This window comes from Aulonocara stuartgranti (genome assembly GCF_965226115.1).
Source record: "Aulonocara stuartgranti genome assembly, chromosome: 16".
In the NCBI taxonomy this organism is placed as follows: domain Eukaryota; kingdom Metazoa; phylum Chordata; class Actinopteri; order Cichliformes; family Cichlidae; genus Aulonocara; species Aulonocara stuartgranti.
The window spans coordinates 32,048,836-32,070,631 of record NC_138952.1 but is presented as its reverse complement, the minus strand read 5'-3'; the positions used below and the strand labels follow the sequence as shown (position 1 = coordinate 32,070,631).

General features: G+C 40.7%; 1 protein-coding gene across 2 annotated transcripts in view; it reads right to left on the bottom strand.

Annotated features, from left to right (window-relative positions):
* Nucleotides 1–16,730, bottom strand: part of adcy5 (adenylate cyclase 5) — a 97,080-nt gene extending 80,350 nt beyond the window's left edge. For both annotated transcript variants that reach the window (XM_082507339.1, XM_082507340.1), the window contains exon 1: nucleotides 14,077–16,730. In XM_082507339.1, the coding sequence (XP_082363465.1) occupies nucleotides 14,077–15,012 (936 nt within the window). In that variant the 5' untranslated portion in view covers nucleotides 15,013–16,730. The remainder of the gene's footprint in view (nucleotides 1–14,076) is intronic.
* Between the last annotated feature and the right edge of the window lie 5,066 nt (nucleotides 16,731–21,796).

Below are 21,796 nucleotides of genomic sequence, written 5' to 3'. Positions count from 1 at the left end.
AGGCAAAATGACGCGCAGGCCAGGTCAAAATGCTCAAGCTTTCCCAGGAAAGCACTGAGAGAAGTTGGTGGATATTTGTGAAATAGAAGCTGTTGCTAAGTTACAGGAGTATTGAGCACAGTTTTTCTGGACTCTCGGGAGAGTACATCAGCAGTGGTCTCTGATAGCTACTCATTCAAGGTAGCCCCACATCCACGTGTAGTTCAAATACAATCACCGACACGGCATCATCGTCCGTCGCTCTCCTCAGCCTCAGGGTGCTCGCATTCTCAAATACAACAAAACATAAAGCAGCTGAAACTATAGATTTGGATGCTGCCACAGGGGATGGAGACAAGGCAGTAAACCTTGCCATGGGAAATCTGATGTTTAGATTCTGATTTAGAAAATTTTCCCAGGGGCCACTTCTATCTCATCGCTCCAGCTAGTTCTGGGGAAGGAAAGTAGATAAAAGTCTGTCCGCAGGGGATGAGGGAAATTAAAAGCTTGTTTGGAAACAGGTCAGGACCAGAAGGGATGGATGTAACAAGGCAGGTAAAGGAAGGAGGACAATGTGGACATCTGTTTTCAATTTCCACACATTACGAGCAACAGGCAATTCAATCAGATAGACAGAAACCCTGTTGCCACTGGAATTCTGCCAATATAGGACTGGTCTGCTTACATGCCCTCCTCTGTGCGCTTGGAGAGCGAGCAGCAGAGAATGGAAAGAGTGCTTTTCACTCCAGCAGCCTTAAACTCTAAGGGGGGGAAGCTCAGTAAACAAACCCAGGAAGTATCTCAGGAGCGCATGAGAAATCCCACAACTTATGTTAAGAATGTTGAGTACAAGGTAAGTGGAACCAGCAACACATTGTATGTGAACACAGGCTAATAACAGTGTTCCTCATAAGTGATGTACAGAGGAGAGTAAGAAGGAACAGAAACAATCGTGCACGTCAAAGTTTTTTGGGTTTTTTACACCTTTTGTGGCTCCAGAGGGAACTATGTGAAGTGACAAAGTGTCTTAAGTGGCATCAGCTGGGGCTAAAAAAATAATGCAAGTTTATTAAAAAAAAGAAAAATCATCAAATTTATCTATTTCTTGTGGCAGGATGGCAGCTCCTGGCTGCATTTACTGGCAAGTGCATAGCGAACGACAATTTCATTCCACCTTGTGTGCCAAGTTTTGATAATGTAGAGCAAAGAGCGGCACAACAAAAATCAACACTCAGTCTCGGCTGCATCTTTACATGAAGCACAATGATTTCTTTACTCAAACACTTTATACAACATCGCTGATTCATCCACACAAACACTTTTTATGTTCTATATCTTAGTGACAGTTGCATTGGGAGCAACTCAGGGTTCAGCTTCTTGTTCAAGGATACTTTGGCATGATTACTGGAGTAGCCAGGGATTGAACCACCAACGGCCCAATTAGTAGATGAGCTGGTTTACCTGCTGAGTTACCACAAACGCTGACACTGAGAACACTGATATCAGCACCAGTGACTGCTTTCTGGACACGGATGTCTGGCCTATCACAGACAGGCTGGTATCAGCATATATGCTGTCAGGTACGCGCAGATATGACAGCTTAGGAGGCTGTGGTGCAGCGTCACAAAGAGTGTTATGTATAACAGGACAAATCCATTTTCGCTCCAGGTCCTCCACCTGCAGTGGCTCCACATCCCACAAGTCGGGCCAGCCCTGCAGTTTCAGAAACAATGACTTAACCGAACATGCATGCTGTCGCTCCCACACATAGGCTATCCTCGGGCAGGCATGTACACTCTAAAAAGTAATTCAGAGGTTTAGTAAATATCACTATAATTAAAAGTTAGATGACCTTGATTAAAACTCTGAATATCACTTAAGTGATTAGTTGAGTCTGATATACTGAAATAGATGTCTAAAAATGTAAGAGATGCTTTTGTGTGTAAGGTATTTTATTTACATTTATTTCAGAGAAATAAAACTGTTTGAAACAGAGTCAAAACATTTAAGAGATTGGCATCTATACGTTTCAGCTGTCTTTTGGCGTCGCGGCACAACGTGTATGTTGGAGGAAACTGGACTTTTACCTATCAGTGAAAAAAATTTAAAAAAATAATGAAAAGGTTGTTACATGTTCTTTTGTATGGGCGAAAGCCATAAACATAAGCTGTCACAGGTAAGTTGGGCTGACGCTGCTTGGGCCAAGTCTGTGGCTTTATACCATTTGGATGATGAGTATGGGCAGCATGTCAAGGTTTTTATTGTCATCTAATATAAAAGGCCCACATCACTAACACCTAGCACTGTTTTTATACCAATTAAAGCCATTTAGAAAATACACTTATACTGAGAGTAGCCTGATGCTAAGAGAAGAAAGTCCAGTCCTTACACCAAGCGGAGGAGATAAAGGTAAATACTCAAAGTACTTCATGAGGATTGATGTGTTAATTCTGAAATCAAGTTAACAAGATATTATAGTAGATATTAAATGCATATAGACACTGAGGGTTTTTGGGAGGAGCTGTGCTGCTCTCTTTCTTGGCCTTCAGACAACAATTCTGATGGCTAAAGATCCAAACGGGACAGGCAAAAAAACAAACAAAAAAACAAACAAACAAAAAAAACCCCAAGATATTATAGTGCTTCATGCAAGAACAACATAATGATATCAAGCAAAGATTTAATGTTGGTTTTCTGCTGATTTTTTAGATTCTGGATACAAATATCAGCTCTAAATAATGACTATTTTCAATTTTAATTTAAAATCTGAAAAACTAAAGCTACGACGTAGATAAGAGAATGGAGAGCTTGTTACCAAGTAGCTTCACATTTCATGTGAAAAACACTTTTTTTGTGTGTCCATATCTTGAAATATGTGGGATAAAAGTAAGCTTACTCAGGTTCTTTGTTATGTCTACAGGAGGATGCTGTTGATGTCTGTGTTCAAGAAGCTTTGGCTGAGGAGGTGATGAAGACTTACCTGTTGCAAAACCGAGACGGGACAGTCAAACCTACTGATGTAGGGATGGTTATTTAGGGCAGGACTGTGCTCAGTAATCTCAGGGATCTCAGCAGAGCCTGTTGCTTTCAGGGACGTGCTCCTGTGCTCCAGATCTAAAATACCCCAAGAATCTCACATATACTTTTAAGGTATATCAAAAATGATTCCTAGAGTTGGATCCTGGATCCCTTTCAGTAAAGGATCAGAAACTGAAAATCACCTCTTTGCATTGTAGATGGCAATATTTCACCAAACTACTCCTAAAGCATGGGACTAGAGCTGGGTGATATGGCCTAAAATTCATATCGCGATATAATTTGAAGCATGTGCAGTAACGATATATATCACGATATATTCTTTTCTTCTGTATAACGTGTTTTCCACACTATAAGGCACACTTAAAATCCTTTAATTTTCTCAAAAATCGAGATTGTGCCTTATGTATGAATTCTGGTTGTGCTTACTGACCTCGAACCGATTTTGGCGTGCAGAAATCTGTTAAAAAATGTTTTAGTACAACTTTGGTAAGCCGCACTGCTTGATGGATTGTCAGAGCATTACGGCTGCCGTAGTGAGGAGCTTCGCGGAGTAATCTGGGTCCAAAACTCCGTCCATTTCAGGTCCCAAAGTCAAACGAACACTAAGAGTTAAAAACGGATGGGGCGCCGTTTGTAAAGTGAAACATGCTGAAATTAACGGCAACATTTTTCCACATTTAGCTCAAAACAAGTCATTTTTTACAACATTTAGTAAAATATTTGTAACTTTTCATATTTAAAACAGAATTTTAAATGTTAAATCTAAATGTTATATTTAAATCTAAATGTTAAATGTTAAATCTAAATCTAAATGTTAAATCTAAATGTTAAATCTAAATATTATATTTAAATCTAAATGTTAAATCTAAATATTATATTTAAATCTAAATGTTAAATGTTAAATCTAAATATCATATTTAAATCTAAATCTAAATGTTAAATCTAAATGCTAAATGTTAAATGTTCAATCTAAATGTTTAGGCTAACATGCAAATTTATTGCACGGATCAGCGGAAATACCAAAATAAAAGCTTTCCGAAAACCTCCGGTGCAAAAGTGTGCCGGTAGTGGTCAGACACATTCTCACTCCCAAAGCGTAATAATTTTCGCTAGGTGACAAATTGTCAACATTTTATGCTTTCGGGTACCCAACACGTTCCTAAATTACGGCAACGGAAAAAGGAGAGCACATGAGAACCGTTTGGACTCAATCTGCACTTTCGTTCATTTTCTAAAAATCGCTTTGGAAAACACTATTTTACGTCATTTAACTGCTAGTAAAGGTTAGGAATAAGGTTAGAGTTAGATAAGGTTAGGTTTAGGGCTGGAACACATGGCTGGAACGTCTATTATGGCGGGACCGTCATTCCACTGGAATTCAGCCATAACTCGACCATGAGAAAGCACATCCGGCGATTTAGCTGAAAACATCGGAAGATCCGTTTTGTCGGCCATCCAAAGGTTTAGCAGTAGTGCACTCTTAGCAGCTGCAGTCTCCACTTCACAATCGCTGCAGCACATGTCCAGCAAAATCGCTGGACATGCTCGTAGGCAAGAAGTGAAGCAGCACATGGCGGGGAGAAGCGAGGAAGAGAACAGACACAATTTTGCACCAGAGGTTTTCGGGAAGCTTTTATTTTGGTATTTCCGTTGATCCGTACAATCCGGTTGTTCAGTCTGACGTCACTAGCCGTGTCTGGGTCTAAACTCCGCTGCAGGTCCATATATCAAACGATCACTGTGGCATTACTGAGAGTTGAAAACTGTCTAAAGTCTTTCATCTTTAATAAAATGATCAGCGTTCTGCTCTACCAGGTGTAACAACTGAGTTTAACATCCAGGAATCCATGAAAACGGAATTTATGACATTTAACGGAGTTAGAAGTTAGCAGGGAGTTAGCTCGCTAGCTTCTATCTAAATACAATATAGCATGTCCTGACTGCGGGGTTTTGGAAACAAATTAAAACGTACAGCTCTGCTATCACTTCCAGCATAAATGAAGACAGAAAACTAAACAGCAGTGACGTTTGTAGGGTTACTGAAGTTTGGCTAGCTGGTATATAATGATGTGCTACGTGACCGCTAGCAAAACAGCTATGTTAGCATAACATAAACAAGCTAACTTTTTTTCCACTCGATAAAAGTTAACGTGAGTTTTCTCGGTGGTCAGGAACAAATGTAATCGCATGGCAGGATGCTGTAAAAGGACCAAACTTCAGCCAGGAGAACAACTGAGATAATCCATCCACAATACGAGGTTAGTCATTCATATACTGTTGCATGGGCTGGGCTGTAGTTACATCCTAAGGTTTTAAAAACTGAGCCTAAATAAATGATTAGCGGTAATAAAAGCCGAGGGAGGTCAACAGGGATCACTGACTGTTTTAGGAGCTTTTTGAGATCAAATAGAAGAAAATACATAACATTAAACATGTTAACAACACAAAAGCCATATTAAACGCAGACTACTTTAGACCCGGAAGTAGGATTTGTCGCGTCATCACTGAACAACCGGATACATTTGCATATTAGCCTAAACATTTAGGTTTAACATTTAACATTTAGATTTAACATTTAGATTTGACATTTAACATTTAGATTTAAATATAATATTTAGATTTAATATTTAACATTTGATGAAAAGTTACAAATATTTTACTAAATGTTGTAAAAAATTACTCGAAAAAATATGTTTTTGTAAGGTTTTGAGCTAAATGTGGAAAAATGTTGCCGTTGATTTCAGCATGTTTCACTTTACAAACGGCGCCCCATAAAAAACGGTCTAAATATTCATCTTTAATAAAATCATCAGCGTTGCTGCTTTACCAGGTGTAACAATTAAGTTTAACATCCAGGCATCCATGAAAACAGAATTTATTAAATTTAACGGAGTTAGAAGTTAACAGGAAGTTAGCTCGCTAGTTTCCACCTAAACATGACATACCATGTTCTGACTGAGAGATTTTTGAAACTAATTCAAACGTACAGCTCTGTTATCACTTCCAACATAAATGAAGACAGAAAACTAAACAGCAGTGGTGTTTGCAGGGTTACTGAAGTTGGACTACCTGGTATATAATGTTGTGCTACGTGATTGCTAGCGACACAGCTATGTTAGCATAACATTAGCACAGTGAAGCTGGAGGATGAACGCCAACTTTTTTTCCACTCGATAAAAGTTAACGTGAGGGATTCTGGTGGTCAGGGACAAATGAAATGAAATCGCATAGCAGGATGCTATACACGGGCCAAACTTCAGTCAGGAGAACTATTGATATTATTCATCCACAATACGAGGTTAGTTATCAATATACTGCAACAACATGGGAACAGAACAGCTGCGAGAGAATTCAACATTAATGAATCAATGTTACGGAAGTGGAGGAAGTGCAGTTTTTGGCTTTCCCCATATTTCAAAAGTGTTTCATCTCTTTGCTATGACTGTCGGCATAATTTGCAGATGATAATGGTTTTAGCCACTGCTTTCGGCCAAAACAGGCGCAGCTCGATGACATCATCAACATGCGCTATCGCAAAATCTATCGTTGGCCAAATTTATACAGTTTCTATCGTATATCGTTTATATCGCCCACCCCTAATCACGGGACTTCTTAAATGGACGGGCATATTCATCAAAAGGTTTAGTTATTTAGTCTTCTTTGGACCATCTTTTAAAAAAGCAAAAGGTAATTGTACTAAAAACGAACAATAACCTGAAAGTTGTTTGTCATGCAGGTCATTAGCCTGAGGGAGGGTCTGAGCTCGTCCTTGTGTCATGATGGTTATTGTGTAACTTACTGGGGGATAAAAAAAAAAACAAACCATGAGCCTTTTTTATTGTTTTGTTGATTTTGTTTCATAATCTAAGCTCTCGTATAATTTTTGTGTTTGCTGTCCAACTTGGCCATTTTTCCTTCAAGTGGGAGAGGGATAAGATTTTTTTTTCTTTTTAGTTTTTGCACTTCACTACAAGAGCTTTACTTTCAAGACAGCTTTTAGTCAAATTCACACTAAAATGATTGTTTTTCTGTATTCAAAAGCAATTTCAAAACAGTAAGAATCTGTGATCAGCATGTTTCCTTTTCAAAACATGCATCTATAGTTAAATGTTATTGCCATGTCTTATTATTTTACTGGTGTTCGCTGTTAGGTCACCTTCAATGATATGAAGCATCGTTGTTGACTTTTCAAGCTATATGCATAATCCAGTTCAGTCCGAAGCTTTTGCCATCCTGGTAATGTCACGTGGCCGCAGTAGAAAAAACAAAAATTTACAAAACATCAGCAAATTAGAAACTATTTTCTATTTTCAGCATCGTGACATCAACATATACAACAACCATAACACTTAAAATTTCACAGATAAAATGTTCCTGGGGATGCTGAATTTTGATAATTGTCTCACAACATTAACAAAGGAGCTCATAAGTTACAAGGTAGAGAAAACGAGTCTTAGCCTGACCAACCTTTTTTTGTTGTTGTTGTTTTTTGCATTTTGAACATGGTAAATGGACTGGTTCTACTCTACTCTGGTTCTTTTCTACTCTATCTGAGCACTCAAAGCGCTTTATACAACAAATTCATTCACCCAATCACACCCATTCACCCAAGCACTTTTTCTAAACTGTTTAGTGCTTATTGTCTAACATTCATACACATCCACACTCTGATGAATGCATCGGTGAGCAACATGGGGTTAGTATCTTCCCCAAGGACATTTGCCATGCAGACTGGTGGAGCCTGGGATTCAACCGCCAACCTTCCGGTTAGTAGCTGACCTGCTCTACCACCTGAGCTACGGCCACCCCGAACATGTGGCTCAGAACACTCATGACACATTTTTAGGCACGGTCACACTACTGCAAGTTTTTTTTTTATATATATTTCCCGTGTATATATTATATTTTCTTGTTTTCTGTATGTTCTTTTTCTTCAGTTTGCACTGAGTTCCTTTGAACGTCATATGTTGGTCATAACACAGGCACATTTTCACAAGCTCATTGGCAACAATTAGCCAGTTTAAGCAGCCAACAGTTTTATCTTACATGCAAGTTGAGATTCCCAGTCATATTTAACAGCGTCTGATGGCGGGACATGCTGGAACTATTTTTATATTAAATGAGTCTGGCTGTCAGTTACCTTTACCAAGCATTTCAGTATTATCTGCTCAATTTTTATGTGGTTTTCACTAACACTTAATTTCCTAATTTTTAGTTATACTTACTCAATTTTATGTGGTACTACTACTAATTATTCACAACTTAATTAGTTTTAGTTGTAGTTATTCGACTAATAAAGTCTATTTAAGAGATTTGACTGGTTTCCAATCTATTTAATATTTTTGAGTGAAAAACTGTTGGCATGTCCTGTATCATCTCCGACAACTGAGGAAGTTCAGGGTCTCTCCAGGGATCCTCAGGACTTTCTATACAGGTGCTGTGGAGAGCATCCTCACACAGAACATCACATCCTGGTACAGGAACAGCTGTGTCAAGGATAAAAAAAAGCCCTTCAGAGAGTGATCCGTACGGCAGAACACTGCTGAAGGGCTGCTCTCCCCTCCCTACAGGACATTTACACCAGGAGATGCTGGACTAGAGCAGCTCAGATATTGAAGGACCCATCACATCCCAGCAATAAACTGTTCCAGCTTCTGCAATCAGGCAGAAGGTTCCACACCATAGAGGCTCAAGAGGAGCCTGATCCTTCTGGCTTCACTACTGCACAAGACACTTTAACACACTACTACACAATGTACAATCTCAGATTTCGAACTTGTGTTGCACTCGTATAACTATGCACGTGACAAATAAAGAATCTTGAGTCTTGTTGCAGAGATTTTAAGCAAATGTTAGTTTCTTTTTACAGTGTAGTCACGGCTGCTCAAGAAAGTTTTGCAATTTATTTTCATTTTGTCAGCTGTCTGAGATAACAACACCATCATTCTACTATTGAGCAATCCCCTCGCTTTCATCTTAAAAGTTTAGTCACTGCTAACCAGCTCGTTTCTGTCTTTCCCCTTCTAGTGTTTCCCTATGGGCAGGCTGTTCAGACTGCTGTTGCAGCACTGCTCAGTGTCATTCAGTCTCCCATGGCAGACTGGGATGGACTCTGGCAATGATGTCCTGGAATACATCTGGCGACAGAAGTTCTTGCTCTGCTTTGGAGATCCACTGCTGGAGGGCCGCTCTCACCAGAACACACACATAACATTACCAGCTGCCACCTAGTAGTGATGAAACTTATCCAAGGGATGAATACCTCACTGGACAGGCAGCTAATTTCTGTTCTGGTATTTATTGTCATAAAGCAAATATTGTGCACCTCTATTTACACGCCCCCTGCTTTTCTACATCCACACATATAATCTAATTTGGCCAAATGCATTTCAATTCCACCCAGCTCCGCTATCTAGCACCACCAGAGTTTGAACAGCATTGTGTTCGCTCGACCAAACAAGCCATACCACACATACACACTTCACAATGAATGGATGATAAAAATCAACATCACCCTGGCCGCGCAGACTTGTGGGTTTTCTGGCACCACAATGTCCACACATGAAATCGAGCATTAGAAAAGATTACAAGATTGACTCGCTGTTTTTTTGTTGTTGTTTTGTTTTTTAAAAACTGCCTGCAAAAAAATCCAGAAGACTCAGAAACCCGATTATCTGAGGATCTCACAGCACTCGTTCCACTCAGCAGAGAGCTGGCTCCTGTATAAACAGGAGAGAACAGATTTACTAAAAACAACAGCGTGGCAAGGAAAGAACAGCAAATACAGCAGCTCGTTCCCACACACTCACATCAGCACATCAAATGACAATGTTGCTTTTTGAGAAAACACAAACTTGCGGGGTCACATGCCACAGACACAAAAAAAACTAATAAATCAGTCTGAGTTTTGCATATAAGCAAAAATTAGATTCCAAAAAGAAATAAAGGGCATAAAAGAGTTCATCCTTTCTGGTGTTTGTGATAGCCGTGGTGGGGAGTTTACAGGGCTGCTCATGTGAGATCATGGTACTCAAACTAAATGTTCTCCTTCCAAATTAGGATAAACCACTGATGGCCCACATACAGTCAAGGACATTTCCTTTTCCGTTTTTTTCTGGATCACCCTCCTAAAAGTATCATAATCTACCCTCTATCAGGATTTGTCTTCTTTTTTTTCCTGAACAATTTACGGGTATATCGACACCAGATTGCTGAAAATGTCATTTGAAAACCGTGGACGTGACAACATCAGCCACCAGTGTTCTGATTTCAGGCTTTACACAAGATTTCAGAACACTGGTCAACAGGATTTGCACCTGGACCCACAAATGGCGTGGCTGCATTGCATTTGGGCTTAGTCATGGCTGATGGAGAGGATCCGTGGCTAATCTAACAGGTGTGGCAATCTCAATCTCTCCCGAGTCTTGATGCTTCAGGTTTCTTTCTGACACACCGCCGTCTCTGATGTGTGCATCTTGTTTGTTAACCACTTGAATAAGAACCTGCTTCAAGACTTATCAAAAGCTTCCACTGAACATTGCAAACTCAGTGAAGAAAGCGGCGCTGTCGACACTGCAATGCTACAAGGAGACACAACATATAATGCTCTATTAATAGTGAATGCATTGATTAGGAAACTATTTAAACAAAATAATTAATTGGAAACAGTTTAAAGGCAATCCATCAAGTATTAAAAAGGAATATATAGTGCAAAATTCTTGAGCCACCCCTCGTGTCTTTATGTTTTTCCTCCAAGCAGCCAGACTTTCTTGTCATTTTTTAAAGTGGTCTTCTTTTTGACATTGGCTACTTATTCACTCATTTTCAGTCCAGTCCTTGCACCTGACCATTTCCAAAGGAAAGACTATTTGTTGATCCACTTAACACTGACCTATGAATCATTCAAGCATAAAAAAGGCATTAAACTCAAGGGATGAACCAGTCTTGTGTCTGCACATAACAGCCACCTTAGCAAAGAATCAATTTTATGGAAAATGCCAAAGATAACATAGTTTGATATGCATAAAATAGTATTTTTGCACCAACAAGATAAAAAAGCAAAGCAAAATTAGCTTAAAATGTTGCAACTCCCATGGTGTGTAGTGTCTTCTTAAGGATTTTGAAGAAACTGGACAAGTGGAGGACAAAAGAAGACGTGAGCTGGAGATAGACCCCTTGTCTCTTCTCCTAGATCTGTAATCTGCATATGAAGGATGGATGTCAAAAGCCCCTAATAAGCATGGATTAAAATAACAACAGAACATCTCCCATTGGACTTTCTTGTGTTATACATTCAAAAACATGCACTTTTCCCCCCCCATAGCCGTAAAAGGTTGATGCGGTATTGTTGTCACCCTGCCGGGCAGGCAGGCGGGCAGCATGGACACCCAAGTTTGTGATTGGAATAACTCAAGAACAAAGTGACATAGGGCTTTCTTATCATAGGTGTATGCACTAAAAATGTTGGACGAGTTTGAATCTCATTACTTCGACATCACGCATCAGAGGTCAAATTTTCTGAAAATCTTGTCAAAGCGATAACTGAAGACGTATCTGCTATTCTATCCAGTACTTTTCACTGATGGAGCAAATGCCTCTCTTTATTCCAGACTCATAAGCAGCTGCTCACTGTTCTGTTGTGATGTTGGGTTTAAAGCCAATAAAAACTACAAAACAAAAAAAGGTGTTTGAAGGATGCATTGTTTAAATGGATAGGATTTCACCTGCGCAGCATACGTTGAAAATGTTGTATATTTTGTTTCATATCTACCCAATACTTTCAGTTCATGGAGCTATGCTGCTGCACATTGTAGTTTATTGTCATCCTTCTGAAATAAGGAAGCTCAAATCTGGGTGGCAGTACATATGTGGCTCCAAAATAAATAAACAAACTGCATGCTTATCTTACTATTAAACTTTGCAGTCTATTGCAGTCCCATCACAGCTTATTTGAAATATATTGCTGGCATCAAATTTCATGTGAGCACATATTTAACTTTTTTAAAAACTGCATTCTCCTTTTATGATACAATTTAAGCAATCCATCTTTATGCAATCAATGTCATCCTTTGAGTTACAGTATAGTTTACAATGGAAGTGCACACTATAACATAAAGATTTCCTCATTATGGAACATGCCCCAACTATTAAAGTGGCCTCTAAAAAAAGTAATCCACAAATTTACTGTAGTTCACGATTTAAGGATGAATCCCTGTGGAGGTTCTTCAGCTATAAATAGGCATCTTTCTCCATATAAACTCTGACATCTTTATAGGAGCGCTGACTGTACATGAGCTACGATGTTTAAGCAGCACACAGCCTTGTAAAGAAAAAAAAACAGTAAATGGGTTAACAACAAAAGGCAACATGCAAACACGTAACAGAGAGCAGTTAGGAGTTAATAGAGCTTAGTAGTCAACACAATTAAGTGTGCCTTTAAATAATGGTGGAAAATTAAACTCATTTGCACGAGTGCATTTATTACAGATAAAGTCCACCAGCCAAATGTGGACAAATGTGTTGAACGCAATACTGACGTTGTAAAAAATATATATATATATATATATTAATAATAATAATAATATCATCCATCCATCCCACGTTTGTCCAAGTGGGATAATAATACCAGCAGCGGAATTTGGATGTTATGGGAAACATGGAAGCTCAGCAGAACAATAAAACAAGATCCCCTGAAACTATCAGCTGTAAGCTTATTAAGAGCCCAGATGATGTAAAACAAACAATCTGAAATCAGTTTTTCCAAAGCTAAGCCCAAACACTTTTTTCCTTCCCTTCTGTTAAACAGCTTTGATTTCAGGTGTTTAAGCTGCACATTAATTCTTTATAGCTTCATTAGTCCTAAATATGCAATAGCTCTGCGGTTAGAAAAGTGTTTTCAGTGTTTTACTAATTATATCATGTTCAAATGTTTGATAAACATCCTCTGCACAGGATGTTTACCAGACTGTTATATGAATGCTATAAGTCAATAAACAGGGGTTAACTCCATCCTCGCAAACCCACTGTGATCAAGTTTAGTAAGAGCTAAAATGGCAAGACTAAAATACGGAATATTCAGGCATGTGTCATAATGAAACAGAACAATGAAATGCAATAAATTTGGATATCGTAACAAAGGATCACGATTTCACTTCTTTTAATTCATAACTGTGAAATATGTCCAGGTGTCAGACTTTTTCTGATAGTATTTGGCATTAAACCAGGCTCTTTGCGCACTGTTAGTTTTGCTGAACAAATGAGATTTTATGAGGCAAGTGAAAACAGAGAATTCTAACTGCAAAAGGAAAAAGCTGGCTGTATAGCTATACTTGTGCTGAGCCCACAGTTGCTGGCACCACTGAAAAGCAACAAGCCAGCTGCTGTTTCCGTGCCAACCAGTGGCTTCGCTCAGACTGAAGTGTTTGTCTAACCAATCACCAGCTCAACTTGTCAATTAAGTCATTCGGTGTTGGAAAGACAACCAGAAACCACAAAAAAGAGAAAGGAAAAATATTTCAAGTAAACACGTTTCACTTTTTTGTTTGTTTGTTTTTTCGCATCTAGGAGTTTCCTGACTCTGACTTAACCACAAAGCCCCCCACACAGGCACTTTGGTTAACATAATAAACTTGCGGTCTCAGATGCTTCAGATAATCTAGATCAGATCACAGCTGAAGGCAGAAGTGTTTACACCCTTTTAATGGCCACACTCAAAGACCCTCTCTGATCTTTGATTGTCTTGGTAGATCTGACATGAAGAATCACACACTTTGGACAATCTGTCCTTGAGAGCTCACACAGAAGTGATTTAAGTGGCTTTGAAAAGGGTCCCCCATTTTTTCCCCATCAGAGAGACTGTGCTTGCCACTGTGTGTGTGTGACATTTATTATCCTACAATTTCTATTACTTCTCTATCACTTTTGTTCACTTGATCGTGAGAGAAACGTTCAGCACCGGGATGCTTTGAACAAATGTGTGTAATGTGCGTTATTGCGCGCAACGCGTGGCTTCACATCTCTGCGCAGACGTTTAAAAACAGAGCGCATTCTTCGACGTACCTGTTTCCACAGAAAGCTGTCCGTTTCGTTTAACATCCAAGAAATGGCCACGTGGATGGCGGAAAGAATAACTCCAGTGATGACCGCAGCTCGCATCCTGACGGGAAGCAGAGTGTAGATGACATGGATGAAGAACACGGTCCACCAGATCCCCTCCGAGGCACTTCTGGGCTGTACGAGCAGTACTCCAATCACCTGGATCACCAACACCATCAGGATGACCACATAGCACACGACCCACATGTGGTCCTGGTGAAATCCGTTCCTGTTGCAGATTACCATGAGCACGAGCGTGAGGAAGATGGCCACAGAAAATACCACCACGTACGTTACGCTCGGTCCCGATCTCCCACCGGAGCAGTGAAAGCCCAACATGACCGTGTACACCAGCACAAGTACGCCCATGAGCATAGTCAAGCTGCTCTGGTTGAGACGGAAAAAGTAGCGCTGGTAGAGCCGCTCCAACTTCTCCGACTGGAATTTTTTGGATTTGAAAATGTGCATGACGCTGGTGCAGCACGCCACGAAGGAAAAGTTTACTTCGGGCATGACCTCTTCCTCGTCGGTCCTCGGCTTGGCTCTCCGCTCTTCCAGACCCAGCTCCACGGACTTGGGTCTCACCTCGCCGTCTGGACGTTTAGAGGACGCGCGGTTGTTGTCTCGGCTCTCCTCTCCATGGTCCTGCCAAGCCGACCTGGACCTGAAGCTGACCCTGCTGACGGTCGTGGAGGCTCGCCCGGGCGGCCGGTGGTCCAGATCATCCTCCTCCGTCCACCGGCTGTTGGTCCGGGTGAGCTTCCTGCGCGGAGATCTTGCTGAGTATGGGCACCCGTTGGCCACAGACTGAGACTCTCCCCAAGCTGATCTGTGCTCGGTCCCTCCCCTCAACCCGGGAGCACCGACTCCGGGTGGGCTGACACTGTTTGATCTGGACATAGTGGAAAAGTGGATGCAGTGACAGAATGTTATCTAAACAAATAGCCTATAGGAGACAGGGGAGGGAAAAAGAAGTTTGTTCCACTTAAAAGAGGGAAGGGAACTATTTAGTCCCAAGGATGAGTCGCATTAAATGTCTTTTATTAGCTGAACTTTCCATAGCTGATCACGCTTCAGACAGCCCGGGGGCTTTGACTGTAAAATGTAAAGTTAGCAGTCAGTTTAATCGCCACTTTCAGAAGCAAACAGTCGTCCTTAAAAGCCTTTACAAATAAAATGAAATCACCAAAAGCAATAGCCGAGAATAGCGAAAAGCTCTGGGAATTAAAAAAAACAATTGAACATGCGCAAAAAGTCACAGGGGAGCCACGAGAGGAGGGAACATTAGATCCAGGTGGATTTGGCTCTACATCATTGGGCCCAATTAGCCATCATCCACGGAGGTTGCAGGGCACGCGCTGCAAATGGAATAAAACCATTACACAACTCGGATAGTTCCCCAGAGATCATAGTGCAAGCAGCAGCATCAATTGGCCAATTCCAATCCGTTATATGTGCAGATACGTTTCCTGTATCCTTGTCAGCGGTTTGCAGGCGGAAAAGACGGAGGTGGGATGCCATATGAAGGTGAATGCCATGGTGACGGCTCTGATCACGTCCACTCAAATCCTGATGCACCTGTACTGAGCGAACATTGAAGCCTGCTCGGCAGCGGCGGGGGAGCCTCACGTTTGGCCAAAAATCAGCATCACGATTCTCTCACACTTGCACTGAGCAGAGAGGAGAAGTCAGCCGCTCCTCCTCCTTCTCCTCATCTGACAGCCACAAAAGACAGCTTCTCCGTCCATGGTTAAAAAACCCCAAAAACAAACCCGCGTTACCGCACTGTTCAATTCACCGTCAGCCGCTGCGCCAAATCAGTGTCCAACAGCTGCCCATCACTGTTCAAATCCCTGAAGAGCGACCCCCCCACCCCCGACTTGGTTTGCAGCGACACTCCTCCTGCGCACGGCCATTTCGCAAAGTGACTAACCGGTGCAAAAGTGCGCTCCCGGCACCTCGGACAATACGCTCGGTGTGCGTTTGGAGCGTGGCATCATAACATATTTACCGCTGATTGCTGCTTTAATGGTCATTCAACCAAGTTTGCTTCCTTTGATCCGCCTCTCCGGCCCGCTTCCATTGGAAAAGAAAAGGGGTGAGTCACGCTTTGACGCGCTTTCATTGGATGACAGCTCGGTCAATCCAAATCAGATTCTGCGCGACCCCCGGGCGCTTTCGATGAATGGGCGGGACTGCGCTCACAGCTGGATAGCCCGCATGGCACACCCCACACGTACCTTACAGCATGGGTTGAATTTTATCTCAGTGACCCCCCAGCAGGTTGCCAGTTCCAAACTGCGTCCCCCTACTCCAGTAACACAGAGATTTGTTCATCTCCAGCTGCCCGCGATCTATAGCAGGTTGAGAGACATTAGTCAGGACAGAGAGCACTAAAGGGGTTTAACAGAAAGAGGTTTTAAAACCTTGTTTAGGGGGCCGGCAACCAATCTTCATAAGCCCTTTATGTTTAATGAGATTTGACTGGTGATTCAATACATGTGGTTTTTGTTTCTCGGTGACAATTACATTCAAATGTAACTTATACTTCAACTTAACTGTAAAAGTTCCCAGAGGCGTTTCAACATGAACATAAAACAACTTCACTCATATCCTCACATTGTTCTTGCTCAAAAAAGTAAAATTGTCCTTTTCTAGACCGAAGTACATGCTCATTACATAAATAATGTATTTTTCTTTATTTATATTTTGGTCCAGTCTGATTTTGTTTTAAGTCATGGCTTTTATTGTGAAGCGTTTTTGTTCTACAGCCTAAATATTGTTTAGTTAACAGATTTAGTCATTTACCGGCTCACAGTGGATTTGATCCACTTGTAATGGGATTTTCTTTATATCATCCTGACATTACTGTCTGCCCTTCATTTTACCGCACAGGTATGCCCTGTTGTCTTTCAGCTCTTCCACTTTAAAGCCTGCAAATGTCTCTGCTGCCATTTACACATGGGGAAAAGAACACTGTGTGTTAATGAATGTACTGGGAGCATGTGACAGGGAGCCTCATGTGTTTGCTGTGACCGGCTCACCTCCAGCTGAATTCCCTTTGCCCTTTCTGGAATTCTTTCGCTGTTAACGGAGAGAACAGTGGATTCTATTCAGCGCTGTCCTCATCAAATGAAAAGAGACTCAGATATAAATCTGATACAAAATAATCTCAATCCGAGTTGTGCAACTGATTTTCTCAACTTGTCTTATGACTCCTTGTTCTGCTTCCTTGTTGCTCTCTTGCACATACCTAGCACAGCACAGAGAGAAAAGCAACCATATTCAGTTCCTGCAAAGAGCCTGTATTTGTGGGTTTATTTAGGGACTATTGCTGATCTCCTTTTTTTTCTCACCTTCTCAGAATTGCATTCATGAACGTGTACTGCACGTGCTGTGTCATTCAGCTTCACCACATTTCAGAGAAAACCATCCTACCTTTTACAAGTAACTCCACACCTGCATTTCATGCCCAAAATGTATGCGGACACCCAAACTGTATTTCATGTGATTGCTATTTACCCCATAACAGGTGCTCATTATTAGCCCTGGATATCTCGCTTCTGATCATTTATCTCTACCCCTCCTCTTCACATCCTCTCTCAGCCCATACACAAATCTCCTCTTTGGCCTTTCTCTTTTCCTTTTTGCTTCACCATCTTCAATATCCTTGTTTAACCTACTAATCCTGCCCATCCGCATTGCTCCCAGCCCAAATCTCAGCATCTTTGTCCCAGCTGCTTCCAGCTCTACCTGCCTTTTCATCAGTGGCACCCTCCCCAACTCGTCTAGCTGGATAACTAACTCCCTCTCACTCCCACTGGTACAAATCACTCCTATTCTTCACTCCTGACTCCTCAGTCTCCTCCCCATCCAGCTTGGACTCTTTTCTTCATTTGTCCTCAGCACCCACCTTGACATTTAAAGTCAACCAGATTAACCACCGCTAGTCCAACTACCTTGCCTCCCTCTCATGTATGCTTCCATTCCCATTAGGGTTTTCATTCCTATTCTCTCCCCCTGCTCCATACCTGCAGCCAGAGTCTCTCTTATTTTCTCCCAACTCTCCCTGCAGTCCATCTGCATCTACATAGGAATTCTATTGCCATCAGTTTTAGACGTCTCTCCTCTATAGGCATTTAGACAGACTTTTAATTGAAATGGTATGAAACAGAGTCCAATCTATACAAAGTGTGTGAGGAATGGCTTTCATATTTTACATAGTGTATTTTTACCTATGAAATACATGATCAACTTAGGAACAATAAGAACTTCTCTTAACAAGTATAAGGTCACTAAAACACTGAATTAAAATTAAATCTCTGGCTTAAAAGATGGAATATAATGTGCATAACTAATGCTTTATATTGCTTACATTTTGGGGTAAAAATTGCCAGATGCCCTTCTTCATGCAAAGGGGCTTGTGTCAGGTAGTTTTGCTTTTACTTCAGAAAAAAATGCAAACATATTTTTCGCTGTTGTCCGGGTTGGCTAAGATGTTGCTGAAAAGCATCCCAATCAGTTAAAAACTGGAAACTCTGCTAACCCTTCTCACAGCAGGGCCTTCAAGCACAGAACTGTTTGCTAGTGGCTGCTTCTTTATACGAATACAAATCAAGCCAAGTTTGTGCAAACTGTGGCCAGTGCATTTGAATCATTTTGATTTACAAATTTCCACAGCCTGTGCGTGTCAATGTTCCCTGTTATTTTATCTGATATTACAGAGCTTTCAACTCCAAGTTACCCTGGCTGAGTCATCCAACATTATCGATTGTTCCAGTTAAAGCCAAATGTCTTAATTTGAAATGAAATTAGCAATGCTCTTAATCCTCTGAAGAGCAAACAAATAACCGAGAAGTTGCAGTTAAATCGTGGCTAATAATATACAGTTAGAATATCCACATTCGTTTCACAGTGATTACAACCACACACACACACATTTGTGTTTGTGGCTGATGTGACACAGAACACTACTGCCATCGCCTGAGCGTGAAATTGAACATTTTACACAGTGTGGGCGAAGACGTAGCCACACTCATACTAAGAAACAATTTTTTTTTAAATGAAAAACTATTGTTTCAAGGCTCCAATAACCCTGTGACCCTCAACTGGATTAATGATTAAGAAAATTAATGGACGGGTGTGTTTTTGTCTTTCATTTAAATCCAGAGTAGTTACTGAGATATTTTACATGCAGAACTTTTACTTGCTTTTCTCTTTCTTTTCTTTCTTTCTTTTTTTAACTCTCACCTCTCACCCTCACTGGCAGCTCTTCAGATGTTATATCATAGCCAATTAAATCTGAACTGAAAAGCACAACTCAACTTGTAAGCCAAAACAGCCTTTCAAGTATTCAGGTAGTTTCAGTTTCACCATGACAACTGTGCAAATTCAATTGGGATCTTTTGATACTTTATGACTCCATTCTCAGCCACCAAATAGACAGTGAGAAGGCACTATCATGTTTAAGGGGAAAAATCAGTGAAGTCCTCATGTGTGTGAATTTCCAATAGAGACGGACAAAAGTAAGTGTGATGAGAAAGAAACGAGAGAGAAATGAGTCACCCAGGACATGCAGCTAGCAGAGGGATGACTCTAACCTGATCCCGGTGCACTGAATTACTGCCACGGCTTGTTCAGCAGCACAAAGAGGAATAATCAAAACTCAACCCTGTTTCAATTAGAGGCAGCGTTTGAGGCAGCAGAAAACCAGCCTCGGTGAGCAGCAGCACTGATCCACTGAATCGGTTATTATGTGCTGTGCTGATGCTTTGCTGAACATCATAACGCCCACATAAACCATTCGCTGTTGTCTAAAATAACGTCAGTTATTTCAGACTCACAGGGGATGTGTCGGGTGAATTGAGTAAAGACGCAGAACGACGTAAGAGGGCGAAACACAAAGATACTGTGTCGTGAAGAAGTGACACCACGGTGAAGAGGCCCTCACCCACAGGAGGAGAATTCAGTCTGCGCTGGTTTCTCTGTCTCTCTTTTCCTCGCAAAGGAGAAAATGAGGAGGACTGCAGTGTTGTGTGACTCATCCTGGTGTAGAGAGCAGCCTTTACAGTCTCACCTGTACGAACACACGCACACACACAAACACACAGCCCTACATATACAGTCAGAGATACTATCGGTTTATCCAATAAATTAAGTTCACACTCACTTACTAGAGTATTTCAGATATGAGGTTTTAAATCCCAGCCAGTCTTTGTGAAGCTTGCATTAGATAGAATAACATTAGACAGTCTTAACCTCCTAGGACCTGGCATCCACATATGTGGACATCGCATATGTGGACATACTTAATTTTGCTATACAAGGGCCTGATATCCACTCACGAGGACATTACACTGCCACCTGACATGTTTCGTGTTTCATGCAATGTTCTGAAATCTTTTACGTTTTTTGACTTTGTTGCAGGCGTACGTCTTCCTCCAACTGTTAGCAGCACTTCAAAGCTGCACAATTGTTTTTTCTCATTTTGTTTTTGTACTCAGGAAAAACGCTGCTGTGTTCAGACACCAAATAAAGAGTTTTGCACATCATTACTTAATTGTGACTTTATAATGTTCTATCGAAATTTAAAACAAATGTCCTCAGGTGGATATAATTTTTCTCAGAAACTACATCAGGTAAAAAGATCATTCTTTGTTTTTCCATTCATCAGGTCTCAATCAGCCCAAATAGCAAAGAGATATTAAAATTTCATGCCATGAAAAAGTTCGGGTCTTAGTAGGTTAAAGTGTGTTATTATGGGCAAGCAAGTATCAGTACTTAGGTTTTGGTTGTATTGGCTAAAATGTGTACCTTCAGAGAAAGATGTAAGTATAGGGGATCGTTAAAGCTGATATTTCTGATGATGTTGATGTAAAAGAAAACATTTCGTATTCAGCTGTCATCAACAATTTTAACACTTGTAGCAGTTGACAGGGCCCTTTGCTGTTGCTAAGTGATGGTATTTACATACACATCTTGCAGAAAGTTTTTGTTGTTGTTGTTATTGTGTTTTTTTCCAGGACATAATAAAAAATCGTGTGGTCCTTACCAGGTCTGAAAGGTAAATATAATGTCAGATAAACTACAAAACATTATATATTATAATGTTACATTATGTCATTAGTTATTTAACAGAAACTAAGCCAAGCAGAAGCTTTGTGTGGAAAACTAACTGCTCCCCATCAACACCTCGTACAACACTTTAAGCAGCACCAAGTTGAATGATTGGTTTGCTGTATGGCTTTATCAGTCTCTCACATGATTGCGGAGGAATTTTGGCCCTCTCTCTTTTTACAATGTCGCTTCAGTGCATTGAAATCTGCAGGCATTCGTTCATTCACAGCCCTCTGAAGGTTGCACAGCATTTCACAAACTGACATTGTGTTGGCACACACCTGAATGCTTCAGAGCTGCAAGCTGTGAAATTATGATCTGTTAATTAAGTGCATTTGCTTAGCAGTACCTGCTACTTACCTCTTAATTCCTGCTGAAGCTTTAAAAGTTTACTTTGGTTTTCACACACTGCTTCTGTAACCTGGCTTTTTGTAAAAGAAAGAAATAATCACATGTTGTAAAATGTCATGTGAGGTTGTATTTACTTATTTTTTTAGATCTGGTAAGGACCATTTTGCCCTTATGTGGAGTTTGTACTTTTGTTTTTACCCTGACTGTATATATAGAA